This window comes from Gambusia affinis, linkage group LG17 (assembly GCF_019740435.1).
Source record: "Gambusia affinis linkage group LG17, SWU_Gaff_1.0, whole genome shotgun sequence".
NCBI classification, from domain to species: Eukaryota; Metazoa; Chordata; class Actinopteri; order Cyprinodontiformes; family Poeciliidae; genus Gambusia; species Gambusia affinis.
In genome coordinates, this window is record NC_057884.1 from 10,986,050 (window position 1) to 11,004,085 (window position 18,036).

The window sequence follows — 18,036 nt, forward strand, 5'->3', positions numbered from 1 at the left end:
TTATTGCCTATAATGGTATATATCTACAATGGTGTTTAAGTAATTTCTCCATCTGAACATTAGCTAATCATTATATCAAGCTTTGGTTCAGACATGACCAAAGTACATATTACACCCTTTAAAGCAACACCTACTAGTTGTATGAAAACTAGTGCATGAAAAGTTGTACCAAGAAGTAAAGAGCTCCAGGGCTGTTCTGAACTTGCATAGATGTCACAGTGCCATCATATCAAATTAGAAGAACATACTTAAAAGGTTGACACATTTTTAAATTTGTCAACCTTTAAAGTATAAATAGGAAAGAGATGTTGACTATAGAACCCCTTACAAAAAAATCCCATGAAAATCACATGTGATCACGTGATTTTCATGTGATCACATAATCCACCAAAAAAATCACATGTTTTCACATGTGATTTTCATGTGATCACATGTGATCACACGTGGAAATGTGTGAATCACACGTGGAAATGTGTGAATCACATGTGATGTTAACACGAAACGTTCCAAAATCACACGTATTCATGTGCTTTCACATGTGATTCACATCATTCACATGTAAAAATTTGTGTGAACCACATGTGATCACATGTGAAAGTCACATGTGATTTTCATGGGATTTTTTTGTAAGGGACCCCCTCCAAACACTGTCAAATATTTGGTTTTTAAGCTTCTTAAACCTTTAATTTACATTTAGACATTAATAGACATCTTCTAAATTATTGACGTGACAAAAGGATAAAGGAAATGGAGATGAAGTAAATAGTTTTTAGTGGGTTTTTCCCCAACTGCTTAACAAGTTTATCAAGTCATGAACTGCACTAACTAGAGTCTTTTTCCAGGAAATTCCAGTGTACACTTTTTTAACATTGAAATAATATCTTCTCTACTTGGAGTCCAAATATTTATTTTATTCTTATTGTTAAAACCCTTTTTAAATTAAAAAAAATAATAATAATAAAAATGTTTTTCTCTCTTCTTGACACCCTCACCCTTGCATCTACCTCTGGGCCTCCTCTTTGGAATGCCATAAACTGAGAGGCCTATAGTACAAGGGCATCCTGGGACATGCTAATGCACCACCAACTCGCACAGATGCACACAGCCACAAACAGACAAATACAGCTGTTGAGAGCAATCACAAACTCTGTGGCAGTCATCCAATTCAATGCTGGTCGACTGTTGGAAGGGGTCCGTTCAGGAGAACAATAAATTCCCACATTTTCCACGTATGTTGTGATAAACTCGGACGAGAGACAACAAAACTTTGCAGCACACGCCTACAATCCCCGGAAATGATTTCCTCGTATTTGAGCGTGGGTATGATAAAACGGGTAGAAGGAAAAACAAACCTGTGTTTGTCTTGCCTCAGGGTAGCTAGGTGCACCTATACATATATATTGATTTTACAGTTCTCTTACAAGTAAATAAAAATGCTCCTATTCGCTGTGATTTTTTTTTACTCTGGAGAAAAAAAAAAGCCAGTAATTTGAAGACATAACTGAAACGGGATTTGAGGCCAGGATGCTAAACAAAAAAAATTACAAAAACACTTTTTCAACAATATTATTAAATTACAAAGCTCAGATTTGCAAGATTAGTATGCAAATAACCTCTGAATATACACAAAATTCAACCGTTTAGACATTAATGACAACATGGTGATAGAAAGTGATTGCTGAAGAAAGAACACTAACAGGAAATGAAGAAAAACTGCCACAAACTACTTGCTGGCTAGCCACACATTGCACTCTTGTACACACAATAAAAAGAAAAAGTGTGTGAGTGTGTATGTGTGGAGGGGGGAGCGAGGCCATGAATGTATGGTCTGATGTGTCTGACAAAGTTCAGATGAGGTAAACTGCACCACAAATCAGTCTTGCCTCTGAATAATTTACAGTTAAAACCAACATTTCAGGGTTTATTTTTATGTTTACTATATAATCCTATTTAAGATTGATTACTTTTGCTTGGTTTTGTGATTGCTTGACTTGATTTTTTTCTTTGTCTAGCTGTTTAAAAAACAAACAAACAAAAACAAAACAAGTTTCATATTTAATGTATTAATAGAGATAAAAAGACATTTGACAATCCCCCCCACCTCCCTCTTTTACCCCCATACCTGCAATAGACTTACATGCCACTTCGCAACGTACTGTAACTTGGGGTTACAGTCCTGGCTGGTGATTTATTTATTTATTTATATATTTATTTGTGGCTAAATTATGACGTAAGCCCCCCCCCCATCATAGCGTCATGCCAATTCTACCACTTGTACAATTGACACTAATGACAACACTACTTCCTGAGGTTAAAGCTCTGTTCAACATCAACATCGGATTTTTACGAGTTTCAAAAAAATTCTTCGACAGTCGAGCTTTACGCATTCAAGTGGAAGGGAGGAGGGGGTCGTTTGCTCCTCCATGTAAAAGCTCCTTTTACTTCTTATTAAAGTTGTAGAGTGTTAACTTTTATTTAAGGATGATCTGCAGATGATTTCAGTGTAGAGCCAGGAGAGCGTTGGGATATGCAGCCGCTCGCAGAGTGAGAAATAAAGGTAGAGAATCGAGAGAGTAATGCATGGTAAAACCTATGCGTCATACAAATCAGGCAATGTATATCACACCAAGAGAGGAGGGTAGTGGCTGGGGATATATTTACCCGATTTGTCGCTATTCCATAGACTGAGGCTGTCAGCTGGCGCAGATGTGGCAGGCTGGATAACCTCTAAACTTTGTAGGATTCTCTTCTCTTCTTTAAAAAAAAAAAAAAAAAAAAAAGAAAAAAAAAGAAAAGAAAAAAACAGAAGAGACAAGCAGGCCGGGGTTTCCTCCTTCGTCTCGTCCGCTAGCTCACTCTATCACTTTTAGTCCTGTCTCGGCCGCTCGTCCCCCCATCTCGCTATCCCACTCTCTCTTTCTCTGCCCGCTCCTGTCCCTGTGCAGGAAGTAAAATGCGGCTCTCACACGAGCAGCGCACGGACCGAGAGCAGGCTGACATCATGCAGCAGTCCGTATAGAGTTCTGCTTAAAGACGCAGACATAGTCGGTCCCTCACTTTACTGTACACGCGCTGCCCAACAGTGGTCTGCGCGGTAAATGAACTGTCATATCATGCGCCTCTTTCTTTTCTTTTTTTTTTATTCACGAATACACGAACTCGGTGCACTCTGGGGGCTTAAAGGTGTACTCTTCTTTACTGTTTGTTAGTTAGGAAGCTCTAAAGGACGTCTAAGTTTGTTCGTACTGTGTTCGGTGCAGCACTTAAACACAAAAGCAAATAGGACGTCGGAATACGAAGAAGATCCTGAATTACATTGACATGTGTGGGTATCTCACGTGTCACTAAGACTGCCCAGGATACATGATGCGCATGTGTGTTGTTCTCCTAAATACAGGCGCCAACTGCTGGCGGCTGGCGGAGTGACCTCCAGTCAACATTGTATGTATGTATGTATGTATGTATGTATGTATGTATGTATGTATGTATGTATGTATGTATGTATGTATGTATGTATGTATGTATGTATGTATGTATGTATGTATGTATGTATGTATGTATGTATGTATGTATGTATGTATGTATGTATTCAATGAATATATGTATGTAATAAATAAATATATGAGCCTTATCCATTCATGTATAGCTACATAATTTATCTAGTATGTCTGTCTGTATGTAGGCTTTTTACAGATTAGCCCCAAACCGATTTAAATCTAAAATTATTTTCATTTAACCAAGAAGATTGTTTCAAATGGGAAATGAGACAGATATTTGTCATTACAAACATATTCAATATGTAGAAAAAAAATCTAAACATTTTTATTTTCCCAAGCTTTTATCTCTTGATTTTGTTGTTTCTTCTGAGGGTTTTGTGTTTTGTATGGTTTTTAAGGTTGATTTTTATTGTATGGCGCTTTGTGATTTTATGTTTGTGAAAAGCGCTTTATAAATAAAGTTTACTTACTTACATAAAAAAAATGAACAAACAAAAAAAACCATACCTTTTAATAGAAAATGGCACATTCAATATAATTTATGCCTTTCTCGTTAATAAACGACATAGACATTGCATTGCAACAGTCAAACAAGTCAAACAGTTCTTGTAACAGCAATAACTTTTAGCATATTTCCATGGCTGTTTTGGCAATTTATCGTTATTGATATGCTTTTAGGTTTTCATTATTAGATAATTTCCTTTCCATCACCTTAATCTTTAGCTGCCTTTGCAGATTCTTTATTAGATGCAACTAAGAGTAGTCTGTTTGGACTACTCTGAAACAATAATATAACTAAGTAGGTAAATAAGTAAAGTTTATGTATGTGGCACCTTTCACAGATAAAAATCGTACCAAGCTTAAGGACAACAAAACAGGATTAACATTTCATCTTATTTCATGTTGGTAATAATAAAACATTAGTTTAAACCTAAATCTACCAGCAACATGAATAACTTTGGTCCTAATTTAATACACAGACTCTTATTTCACTTTTTAGTGATTAGGATGGTGGAGTTGAGAGGCCCACCCGGATATCCCAGGATATGTCTACATATCCCAGTATTTATCTATGAACATCTGAATGAATAGATATTGGTGAAGGCATGCATGTCTGCAATTGTGTATGTAAACAGAATGTCATGGACCTTCTATTTATTAATCCATGAGATTTTATCTCTCTGGGGTATAAACATGATTTGAGGTGGAGGTCCATTTCCTTTACCCACTGCCGTTTAGACTGGACAATGAGCTATATTTATCTTACAACCCTCCATAGTATGAAGGGTGGTCATGCAGATGATTAAAATCTCCAAATATTATTTTTAGTGAACAGCAGCTAAATGCGGCATCTTTATAAATTGTTGTTTGTTCAGCTTGTCTTCCTTTACAATTTTTTGTAAAAAAGAAAAAGTTAACTTTTCTTTCCAATTAGCACTAAATGTTAGTTTTTTTAACACAGATTAAAGGTTATGATATTGAAAAATGTCAAAGAGACCATATTTATTTTGACATGTCATAATAGCTAACGATGTTTTCTCACAGTTTACTTGCTGAGCAAAGTAAAAGTAAGTTTGAGGAAATATGAGAAACATTGCTGCTATTATTATTATTATTACTATTATTATTATTATTTTTATCTGAGCTGATAAGATCTGGAACAGATGCTGGCAAGGGTCCACCTGGACAGTAGCACATAACCCAGAGCCCAGAGATTTTGTCACCTCAAAGTAGTTAGTCTTTTTCTTTAAATAAATAAATGTTTTATGTTTTACGTATGGCTGTTAAAACATAACTTTTGCCCATGAGGAAATCAGGTGTGATAGCTGTAGGGGTGTGAGGCTTTTTGCTGTATTTCGGTGATTGCACTACAGTCTGGCAAGAAGATATTTCTAAAAATGTTTACACTTTTTCTTGTAAAACTGAATGACACATACTCTTAGTCTCCATTAATGCCATTTTAAAGTGAGTTATAGATTGAGTTGTTTTTTTTTAACTGCAAAAGACTATTATTTGCATTTTCTTATGATTTTGTGTGGTTTCCAGCTCACTTGTATTTGCAAAAACTGTTACATAATCTTGATGGGAAATATGGTAAACAAGTTGAAAGGTTCATGGGTTTTGCAGGAACAAATGCAACAAGTGATTAATTAAGTCAGGCAAGTCCCTCAGACTAAGCAAACAACTTCCATCTTTTAAAGCAAAAAAGAAGAAATGAAAAGGGGTGATGACTTGTCAAAACTACTTCTTTGTGGTTTATGCGAGCAGTTAGATCAGCCCAGACTCAGAAAATGAGGCATATGATGTGTTTATCCTGCGCACAAAAGCTTATTGTTGCCCCGATTATCCATTTACAGCCAGAGGCCAAATGGGTCTCCAGCATGTCTCAGTCAGCCCACCAGCAAGTGTCAAAAGTTCAGATCTAAAGCTGGCATTTAAACTATTTCCAGACAATTTTTTTGCTTGATTTAATTAGAAAACTAAAACCCAATTCTATATTAAATAAAATGTTCAATTTCTTAGAATTAAGTACTAAAATGCATATTTCAGCTCAGCCAGAGGTCTCAGCAGTTTCCCGTTAGCTCCCTTTATGCCAAGTGTAAATGAGGCTATATAAGGCTGTTGGGAGCCAGCCATGTCCATTGTTATGCTTGGCAGAAGCAGAGGGGTCCAGTTGTGGTTGTGTGCCAGAGGAAGCTAAACAGAGAAGTCTGTCAGAGCGACTCTGAGACCATGTGAAGAGCGACTGATGGAACACTTGACCCAGAGGCGTTCTCAAGTTGAACTGTCACACACTCTTATGACACAGCTCGAGGCATGATATTATGAGTGCAGGACTGCATGGTAAACACATTCCCTTGGCTTTGCATTTTAAATAACAAGGCAACAGACAAGAATATTTATTAAATAACTTTTAAAAAAAAACCCATGTTAAATCACACTAACCACAAAATCACACATCAGTGCTCCTTTTGCGCTTCCATGGCTTGACATATAACTGCACATTTACTTAATCTGGAATATAAATGTATATTTGAAAGATAATGTTTGCACATGGCCTAATATAGCCAAACTTATCTGTGACTTTTAGAGCAAACCTCAAGATATGTCGAAACAAAAGACAAACTTGCATCATACAGTCGTACGTCAGTATTTCATGCAACAGTGACATTCATATTTCCTGTTATGTAGTAAGTCATAGCTTTATACACTTATTTTTGATGAAATGGTTTACAAATGGATGAAACGCAAGTTGCTGGTCCCCTTCTAGTAAGTTTGAGTGTATTGCTTTTCCGTATTGAATGTATATGGTTTCAAACAACTGCATACAAAGACCTCCATCCACTAAACAATAACCCAACAAATGTCTTTGTTTAAATAGTTTGTCAAATTAGTTAGTCAGTATCTTAATGTGAGCAGACAACAAAGTGATTTTAGTTTGGAACTGAAAAGAAATTATGTAGAATTTTTTTTTAACAGCTGTTCAGTACATTTTTAAAATGGAATCCTCTTTAGGAATTTAACTGAATAAGGATCATGGTAAAACATATTTATTTTTTAATTATTAAAAAAAAAGGATTTTAAAAAATTGCACTTAGAAGTAAGTAAAGGCAATTTATGTACATTATGTAAGCTGTTATCCAATTTTTATTTTATCTATGTTTAATTGAATTTGATTAAAAAATATAAACTCAATCAGGACTTGGGGTCATAAGTTTCTTTCATTATTTTGTGGGTCAGAAGCTAAAGAGTTTTGACTACTGGACGGAGTAGTTGTACTTTTGCAGTTTCATATTTGTTTTCTCAGCCGTCTTACATTTTTAGTGAAAATGTTCCCATTTTAATTGGCCTTGACAACTGAAGGTTTAAAGTAATTGTCAGTAAGCAAATGAGGTTTCTTGACCATCATATAAAATATCTATCAGTCAAAGCTGCGGTTGGTTTAATCAAATTCTATAATTTATTATTTAGATGAGTCAATATGAGTGTATGAGTCAACCACAGTCAATAAGAACAAGACGGAATATGATTTTTTCCCCCCTGAACAAATAAGGTTTTAAGAAGCTTCTATGTGCTATTTCAGCAATTTTATGGTAATTTATTTCCACAATTTTTCAAAACATTTAACAAGCAACGGAAATAAACCAGTAGGCAATGATCAAGTACACAGAAACCTGACGTTTTGTTTATAAAGACGAAATAGTGATGTGACTTGGTGTTGAATGGATCAAGTGTCTAGCAAGACATAATTTTCTTTTTTAAGGACGACAAATCTTAGAGCGCTGAGCAACAGTTGCATCTCGCAAAAAAAGTCACCGGTACTTTCCCGTCTTGCACCACATGATGCTCAAGTTGCCGTGTGATGCTTCCTCATTGCTCCCTTTCAGTCTTTTCAACATTCTCAGCAGTTGAGTAGCTACATGTCCACAAACACCATAAAGCACCAGCCCAGTCCCCCCACCAGAAACATGGTGATGTGCATGCTGTAGATAATCAGATCGTTGAGCACGCCAAAGTCCAGGCGCCGGTGTCCGAGCAGAAGTAGGATGACGGAAAGCTTGTACTGCAGCCGAAGGAGGACGCGCACACTGACGTACTGCAGGAAGAAGAGGGCAGAGAGGAGCACCCAAAGAAGGGAGGTCAGCAGACTGCAGCCAAAGTACAGCAAGAAGCGCAGGAAGCTGTACATGCACCGGGAGCGCAGGTAAAGGTCAAAGTTGTTGTACTTGGTGCGCACCAGCTTGGTGGTGTGCGCCGAGCCGCAGGCAGAGTGCATGCAGGTGGTGTGGGGGCCATGGAAGCTGCGCACCCTGCGTGGGATGGGGATCACAGGCATGGAGGGGCTACTAGAGCCCAGTGTGGTGCACAGGAGTGACAAGTGGGGGATACACAGTGGGACCTGCTTCCAGCCCCCAGACCGGCTTTAGTGAAGGAGCTCAGGAATGCTAACGGAATTTCCAGATTCCCTCTTTAGTATGCAACAAAACTCTGCAAAAAGAAAAGCAAAAATAATCATAGATAATCTTTATTACTGGAAGCCGTGAATGCTTTTGTAAATACAAAATCTCTTAGAAACGATACACAAAATGCAGACTTATGCAAACGGTGCATTTTCAGGTGTGATAAGACAGCTACGAATTACTTTGACGCATATTCCAGTAAATCACAGCAACAACACAGAGCAGCATGCTGAAAATGCAAGAATGCCTGCAGGATCATACATGAAACAGACCGTGGTGATTCAAAGCAAACTGGGGTTGCTGTTTTCCGAGGCGTCTGGTGGCTGAATTACATTTTGAAGCGTTGAGCGGAAGATTCCCCAAACAGCATCACTTCTGGTATTTTTCACACTATGATCAATATTTTTCTGTCTATGGATGTAGCTTTAGCCAGAGAGAATTTGAGCCGGTGCGGTCGCAAAATAAACGAGTCATCTTGTTGTGACGTCAGCGTTAGAATTAAAGGGACAGTGTTCATCGATGAACACTATCTATCTATCTATCTATCTATCTATCTATCTATCTATCTATCTATCTATCTATCTATCTATCTATCTATCTATCTATCTATCTATCTATCTATCTATCTATCTATCTATCTATCTATCTATCTATCTATCTATCTATCTGTCTGTCTGTCTGTCTGTCTGTCTGTCTGTCTGTCTGTCTGTCTGTCTGTCTGTCTGTCTATCTGTCTAGCGAGCTAACTGTGTATGACTTTTTTCCCCCTCCCTCCATGATCAGTTCCAAAACCACCTGTGCTTTTTCATGTGACTCATAATTTCACAAATGAATATTTGTGTGGATCACAAACCAGTTTACACGTGGTACAACATTTTAAATGTGAAAATCATATGATCTTTCTGGAAGGGCAGAAAGATGCTGATGTGGTGATGTTGTAGGAATAAGACTCTACATGCTATAGACTTGGTTGAACAGCAAAGCTTTATGCAGCCTTGTAATAAAGTCAGCACAAACAAATTGCGGGGAAATCTTGGCCCAGTCATAGTGAAGTCCACATCTGATATTTATATGTATCAAATATTTTCACACCACTACCGATGTGTGTATCACATGGTACACTCAAAGTGTACATATGTTTATTACATGTTTAGATGTATATCATACGTATATCATTTGGGACACATGAGCCTCTAATTGGTATCAGCCCATTCTTTTCAAACTTCCTACTCCTATTCCTGTCCTATTATTGAATGTTTTAAGAAATTTACGATATTTGCATAATGTGTATTGGCATAATATATGATGATCTATGTTGGTGAGACTGAGTGAAACACACTTCGTCTTGGTTTGCACTGCACCAGGGTGGAGGTGTTAGAAGACAGCTTTAGCACAAAATAGACAAAGTAGAACATACACTTATATCATTGTGCAGAATAGCCTTTACCTAACTCCATCTCTCTAACACCTCTCCTACAATATACAGATAAAAAAAGGAACAAAAGGTTAAACTGAAAAAATGGGAACAAATGAACAGTCTTATAATAACACAAGACTCATAATGTGTCTGAGCGTCTCACTATGGGTCACTACAGTATAATTACGGTATACTGCTGGATTCTTAAATATACTATTAATGCCTGGGTTTGTAGTTTAAATGGTATTAGATGCTCCACATACTTTTACATGAACACATGATAAGGATAAGGGTATGACACTGAGCACAAGCACATGATCTGCACATGGAAAGGATCTGATCACATGGGGTGCGCATGTGGTATTCTTGTGACCACAAGTTTACCACATGTACAACACATGAACAAAAATACGTGATAACATGTTGAAAATATGAGCTACATGTGGGAAATGGAAATACATGTGAAATTCATGAGAATGTTCTACAGGGGTAAAGTTTTCAGGAAAAGGCTTTTCATTTGATTGTTTTTTAAATTTATTTTGCAAAAAATGTTGCTTCCTCTTTGCTCAAGCTTAGCAAAAAATATTGTAAGCCTTATGTCTGCAGACATCTATCCATTGTCTAGACCTATTTTTCAATGCAGGGTCACAGGGGTGCTGCTGCCTTGACCTATTTTGTCATGCAGTGTCCCAAATAAGTAAATAAAGGAAGATTAACAAGTTAGAAACATTTTAATTGGTTTGAAAGTGTAAATTTCACTTGAGCTGCAGGATGTCCAGTTTGGAGTGGCCATGTCATCTTGAATCAGCATCTTTTCAATCTATGGAGATGTGGAACTTACTTTGCTGTGGACACTATGTTAGTTTTTCATAGAAGGTGTTAGCATTTCTTCCCTATTTCTGACCATTCTTATATATTTTCCTACATCTGAAAACGTAGATGCAATCAGGAGCTTCAGCAGAAGGATCAAGAATTTCAAAAGTGCACACCTAAAGTGAGTCATTAAATGTCTGATTATTCTTACACATGTATATGTCTTGAGGTGTGAGAAAAGCAAATACTAGTTCCTTGTAAAGATAGGGGTTCACACGTTGTGAATATTATATTACTCCATTTATGTACATCTTTAGACTTCATATGTTATAAAACATCATCCAAAGTGGTAAATATACTCAGATGGATGGTCATTTCAAAAGTGGTGCGTCAAGTAGTGTTTAACTATGTTACATTAGATTGTGTCTCCTTCCTTTTTAATCTGCTTCTACTGAAAATAAATAGGGGTGGCAAAATAAAACGCCCCAACTCAATAAAAGGATTCATTGCAGCTCTGCATTGATTTAAGTGAGCTAGTAAAGTGGAGTCTTGTGACTATGCTGGCAGCCATTTGCAAAGAGAAAGCATTGCAAAGGGCATGTGTGAATCTGAATTCATGTTTCTGTAAAGCCGACACAAGGTTGCACAGTGTGTGGACTTGTGCACGTCCTCTTACCGTGAGTGTGCTTCACTCTGTAGATCACGTAACCTCCACTGGACCGATTTATGAGCTGGAAGAAGGATTACATCTCCGCTGGCTGTCAGCAAGCCAGATGGCAGCAGGTGACCATAAGTCAAAGTAAATGCACACACTAAAAAAAAGTTTATTATGGTTGTTAATAGTGTGCTGGGTCACATTGGCGAGAATTTAAAGGTGTATTATGCAAAATGAGAAAAACAAACCTCAGAATGTTTAATCAAACACACATAAAGGTGCCACTGAGGCTGGATATATTAATCCATGTTTGCTTCATTAATGTAATTTGTTCCATGAAAATTTGAGTCAGCTCAGATCATTCAATCTCAGTAGCTGTATTTATTAAAACTGGGTATTTATCATGTGTTTCCACACAACCCAAGTCCAGGAGTTGCAGTTTGCCCCTATTTCATGTATTAAACACAAAAAGGAACAGATTCAGGTTTTCTTAAATTGCACAGTAATTAACAAAAGGGACTACATCCAGTCACAGTTGTCTGGGTTGAATTATAGAAGAAGATAGAGGGCTCACAGTTTTATAAGGATAAAGTAAATATTTTCATACATCCGTCAGCCTTGAAGCGAAACATTAACCGCCTTGGAATTTTATTGTCTGCTCATCTTGCAACGTGTACTTTGGATTGTGTTTAAAGGAGGATGTATGTTTGAATATAAAACGTGTAGTAAATATACTTCAGACATGTTTTGACAATAACATAGCACAGTATTGTATTTTGTTGTGACGTATGATATTGTATCCTATCTTAGCGCATATTATGTTGCATAAGGAAGTATTTTGCAAACAATTTTTTATATTTTAAGCTTGTAAAAGTACAGGAGTTTTTTTTTAATATATACTAGTTACTGTTCCATTATTTGAAAATACAACTATATACTAAGACATATCTTTCCAGGTCATAGTCTGGATTTGGCCCCATACTCAAATAAGAGCATCACACAGGTGTTGTAGGGTTTTTGGTACACATCCATGAAGAAAATCACCTCTGCCACCACATCCCAAAGCTACTTTATTGGACTGAGATCTGGTGACGATGGAGGCTATTGGCATACAGTGAACTCATTGTCATGTTAAAGAGACCATTCTGAGATGATTTGAGCTATGGGAGCTTTTGCATTATCCTGCTGGAAGTAGTTATCAGAGAATTAATACGTTGTGACCCAAAAGGGTTGAACAGGATAATCAGCAATACACAGGTAGGTTGTGGCATTTAAGTGATGCTCAGGTAAGGGTCCAAAGTATGCCAGAAAAATATCCCCCATGCCATTACATCACCATCAGCTCTAACTGTTACTTACAAGCCTGTACGGATTCATACTTTTGTGTTGTTTACACTTGATCCATACCTTTCGATCTGAACACAGAAAACATTTTTGTTCAAAATTGTCCAATTGTGGTCAGCCTTCATCAATTCTTGTTTCAAATTCTGTTCTTGGCTTACAAGAATGGCACTGAATCTCGTCTTCTGCAGCTGTAGCCAATATGCTTCGATGTATGATGCGGTTTATCTTCTCAAACCAGTTTGTCCATTTCTCCATTGATTTCTGATTTATCCACACGTCTGCTGCCCTCTGGGGAATACTTTCTGTAAACTCAGTAGATAGTAGTATGTGAATATTTCAGTAGATCAGCAGGTACTGAAAAACTCAAACCAGCCTGTTTGACACCAACAGGCACTCCGTCATAATCTTGTACTCATCATATTTAGATGTCTAAATACATTGAGTATCTTCTACATCAGTAATTGATTTGGTAATTCAGTTAGCAAGCAAATGAACAAGTACACCTAATAAAATGGCCAATGAGCAGATAGTATAGCAGGTAGCTTAAAACATCTGGATAAAAAGTAATCTCATAGTATAGGAACCAAACAAACAGGACAAAAAAGTAGCTTAATTATTCTGTGCTAATCTTGAAGCAGAGCATTTTTAAATAAATTGATCTGAAAGTCTATGTAGTTGAACTTAATTAGAAATTTATCCAAAGCTAAAATGTTTTAAATACACCATCTGAAGTTATTTTTTAACTTTAGTACCATAGTTTAATAGTTCCTGAATGCGTTTTGGAGGACAAGGTCACATTGCACTTTTTGTAATAATTTCTATAAAGATATGCTAAGAATATATACCTAAAACATTGTTTTTTATTAACATTTCTCAAATGTGTTTTTCGTTATGACGAAAGCTATTCTTGTGTGTCCCTCTTAGACGTGAGCAAGAGTGAAAATTGCGTGTTTCACCACTAGAGGGAGCTGTTTGTTCAAGTTTAGCTACCGTCAGCAGCACTTTTTAATCCAGTGAAGAGTAGCTCATCCAACAGCGTGGAATCGAGCCTTCTAGGGACCTTTGAGCAAACTCCAGCTTCTGAATTATTACTCATTTTGAAATATTAATACATTCAGCACCATTACTGCTGCAAATGGCCCTAAATAGTGCCAAAATCTGAACGCAGCATCCTCACCCTGCATCTGGGTAATAACCGCTTCCAAGCTGAAGAAGCTCTTTTTGTCTGCTGCCATTACTGAGAAAAACGATGTCAATAAAGCAGGCGCTGGTGATTTGGGCTTGATTTAGACCTTATAAAAGACGTCTACAGGCTATAATCATGCACCATGGCCAGAGAATTTCACTATATTTCTCCTCTTACAAGAAAAAAAATAATCCCATTAAAAACACTACTTTAAGGTTTTAAATATAAATTATGTTCTTCCTTGTCAAGTTTTAATTTTTTTTTTCTGCCATCATAGCCCAATTAGTTTTCTAGGGTGAGCAAGATTAAACAGTCAACAAGTGAAAATGCTCTTTCACTCCTTCAGATGTACTTGGGCTAAATCAATTAATTCATTAACTAAGTAGAGGTCACAGCCAATAGTTGAGATGAAACAAATTAAATCAATTAGTCGAGCTAATAAGATGAGGAAGGCTTTAATTAGTGAAAGTTTAATCAAAGCTGTGTGTTACGAAGTAGCTCAGTGGAGCTCCAAAAAATATTCTGTCTCAGACTAAACTTTGGACACAAACATAGTTTTGTACATTTAAATGAGTTGGATATTCTATATTACATTTACTCTTGAAAAATGAACATTTGTTTCTGGGGAACATACGTGGCATGTGGATGTCAGTCTCCCTGGCGAGTGTTTTGTGCAGATAATAGGATTGATTGAATGTTGAAATTATAACACTTATCGGTGTTCTAAAAATTAAAATGTAATATAAAATATATGTATCTGATATAACTAATTGGATTTAACTTTTGCTCTCTATTTACATTGATAACCTATTTGGGAAAGAGCCACAGAGCTGTTCAAGCACTGTCAACCTTCTGCAGTGCATTTTTCCGCTTGCTTTCATCATCTCTTGTGCTCGTGCGTCTCTTGTGTGCACACATCTGTGTCTGTGCGTGTGTGTGTGTGTGTGTGTGTGTGTGTGTGTATTTCTTAATCCCGTCAGCCATCTGCTGTCATTAAAAACCAGCTCCTGTTGCACTGCAGATTTATTTGTCCAGATGTTGCTTTGAACTATTGTATCTGAAAGTTTTGGTGGGATGTTTTGTGAGGCCGCGACAATATGCCAAACATGTTAAACCCGACGTGAAAAACAAGATGGGGTTTAGAGGATGTTTCCATACAAAAAATATACATAAAAAAAGCAACATTTGGGAATTGTGATATAATTTTAGCATAGTTCAAGCTGACTTTAAAGTTCAACTTTATAAACAAACATTAATTTTAATCATATAAAATCTTTTGGCTTGTGTGTGTGTATGTTCTGTTCTCCTCGGTACCCAATTGGGCCTGGCCACTGTTAATTCCTGGCATGAGGACCTGAGGCTGGATTATGGATTTATAGGGAAACATCTGTATGGGAAAGTGAGAGTTGTGAAGCTTGGACCTAGGAATGGACAAAGGCTTATTGGAGACCAGCAGCAGAGGTAATGCTGCTGAAAAACAGGTAGAGTATTTATTTATTTTATTACATTTAGGAAGCATCAGAAAGTAAGTAAGATTGAATTTATGATCATATTTGCACTGTTCCAACTGTAAAATCCCGAGATGGTGTAGTATCTTTAAGGCTGTCATAATTTTGATTATTGGTCTCTCTTTACTGTTTATCTAACAAAATACAAACAATGGGTCATTTACAAAAGGAGTTGTTTCCTCAACTTTACTGTAATTTTTCTGTTATCAGGATTCTGACAACCACTATAAGGCCCCGTTTTTATGTTTTGCATATTGATCTGTTTCTGGCTGGCAGTGAAGCATAGGATATTAATATGCACAGATGATTTAGAGAGCAGAGGAGTTGGGGTGTGTGGGGAGGAGGCGGCTGGGGGGGATTAGGTTTGCTTCAGGAAGGAGGAGGTTTACATCAACAAGCTCTGATTTATGTTGGTGAACAGATGGCAGGGAAATTGCTCTGTTTGAAAAAGATGCACAGTTTATTTCAGTTTATTTTTTTCATAAAAATGAGAGAAAGAAACGATTAATGACTGCTGCAGGATGAATGTCTAGGATGATGTTGCCATGGAATTAAGGGTAGGGTGGACAACAACACTGCAGAGTGAAAATGGAAATGGCCGGGATCTTTATGTTGCAAAATTACAACAAGATGCAGGACATAGCTGATAGATGGTTAAATAATATAGTAGCAAATATTTGTGATCTTTAATCTCTCTTGGCAGAACTGGAAAAAAAAAAAAAAAAGAAAAGGCTTGATTATGTGTTAAAAATCTCTTTATTAGCTCAGGACATTTTCTGAAATCTATTACATTACAAACAATGATGCCACATAGTTAAATGAAAATGAAACATTCTTTAATATACAGAGACGATAAAAAGTGTTTCCACCTTCCCCTCTTCTGTCCAAAAGCAATTAGATTTCTCAGTTCCAAAAGTCTTACTAAGGGTCAAACCTTTTCATCTCTTCATCCTCATTATTAGCCTTAGCTATACGGTGATCAAAGTGGTTCAGTGAAGTTAGGGAAGAGCAAGGAAGCCAGGATACCTAGGGTGACCCTGCCTCTCACCCGGAATGGTAGCAGGAGATAGACACCAGCATCCCTCTAGGGACAAGGGTGTAAGAAAATGGATGGATGGATGGATGGATGATCACAGTGGTATCCATGTATGTATTATTTGGTTTTCATGTCATTCACTATCTGTAGTTCTGACCCAGACTCTGTTTCATGCTGTAATGTTATTTATTATAAAGTTTAACTCAATGTGATTGATCAATTTTGGCTTCATTGTATTAATTCATCTGTGTTGCAGACATTTGGGACCATTCCATTGTACACCCTGCACACTGGCTAAAGTAAGTAATAAGAATGAGCTTAGCGCTAAGCTATGTATATTGGTTCAGTTAATTTCTCTTATTGTTAGTATTGAGAAAATACTTTACATGTAGGGCTATACAAGAAACACTGAACTGCTCTGCCCTGTCGATTCTTTTGACCTCTCATTTGGACACATTTCAAATGTAATAACGACAATAAGTGAGCAGAAACACCCGACTGTAAGGAATAGCTTCCCTTATGTAAACTCATGTCAATTAGGAATCCATACATTATCATTATATTGAACAATTGAAAACATGATACAGTGACCACTCACTGGATCAGATCAATGTAGCTGTCGCTTCCAGTATATGCTCATAGCCACACCCACTTCTACAGTTTTACTATACAATTGATTTATGGAGATTCAGACTGCACAGACGTATCGATTCAAATCGGACAGCTTGGACGAAGTATGGCGATTCTGCATTTTAGTAGACCTGAATGCACACGGTGCATTTTATACAAACTTGAGTGTTGTAAATGGGGACAAATACACACAAAACAGTTTTTAAAGGAAAAGAGTGAAAGGTCAAGGCTAATGAGAGTTCAGCAGTTGTGAACCTGCCAGTATAGAAAAATTTACATGGGTTAGAAACCTGGGAAGTGTCTGTTTATGAGTGTGCTTATGAACACAGAGTGGTGCAATTGAAAGGATCCTAGCAAAAGAAAACTCAGACCACTGGCAGCCATTAGCCTGATTGGCCAGAGAGGTCGGGAGAGGCGAATTGATGGGTTAGTCATGTTGTCGATTTGATGACCTAACCCTGCTGGCTTGGCCAACAGAGGGCTGGATGCTGGACGCACTCATTCTCCCTACCTTCTTTTGAGTTACAGCACACATGCCAAGAATACTATACATTAACACAGAAAAATCTATCAGATCACTTACACTGATTTATGTCTGGACTGAACCACACTATCAAACCTCTTGAGCAACTCGTGAACATTTTAATACAGAAAGATTTATGCTGCAAATTATTTCTGTGGTAAAATATGACTGACTGCTGAATGGTTCATTTTTTTCTAAATCATATCAGTCTCTAATTTTACCTCTGACTTTACCTGTTTATTTCTTTAAAACAGGTGGTTCTTACTTCTTCCTGTTGTGTTTCACTGGCCCTACTTGTGAGACCTACTTGTGAGCTGAACCAAAACGTGGCCTAGATTGAGAGCATGAGATAAACGCATTGGTTTTCTGGACCAGTCTTCTAATTCTGTAACAAAGAGCCAGACGAGCTGTGTATTCTTACCTGAGCCCCATTAATGATAAATAAAGTACAAAAGTACCCCCGCTC

The 18,036-nt window shown here is 37.2% G+C and overlaps 2 protein-coding genes across 2 annotated transcripts in view; both read right to left on the reverse strand.

Annotated features, from left to right (window-relative positions):
- LOC122819655 (nucleus accumbens-associated protein 2) overlaps positions 1–3,287 on the reverse strand; it is a 35,919-nt gene extending 32,632 nt beyond the window's left edge. Inside the window, exon 1 of the mRNA XM_044096555.1 lies at positions 2,662–3,287. The gene's annotated coding sequence lies outside the window, so the exon portion shown is untranslated. The remainder of the gene's footprint in view (positions 1–2,661) is intronic.
- Positions 3,288–7,580: 4,293 nt separating this feature from the next.
- On the reverse strand, positions 7,581–8,937 carry LOC122819656 (transmembrane protein 250). The gene is made up of 2 exons (XM_044096559.1): positions 8,731–8,937; positions 7,581–8,486 (listed from the first exon to the last, which is right to left on the reverse strand). Exon 2 carries the CDS (start codon positions 8,332–8,334, stop codon positions 7,915–7,917), a length of 420 nt encoding a protein of 139 aa, XP_043952494.1. The 5' UTR covers positions 8,335–8,486; positions 8,731–8,937; the 3' UTR covers positions 7,581–7,914.
- Between the last annotated feature and the right edge of the window lie 9,099 nt (positions 8,938–18,036).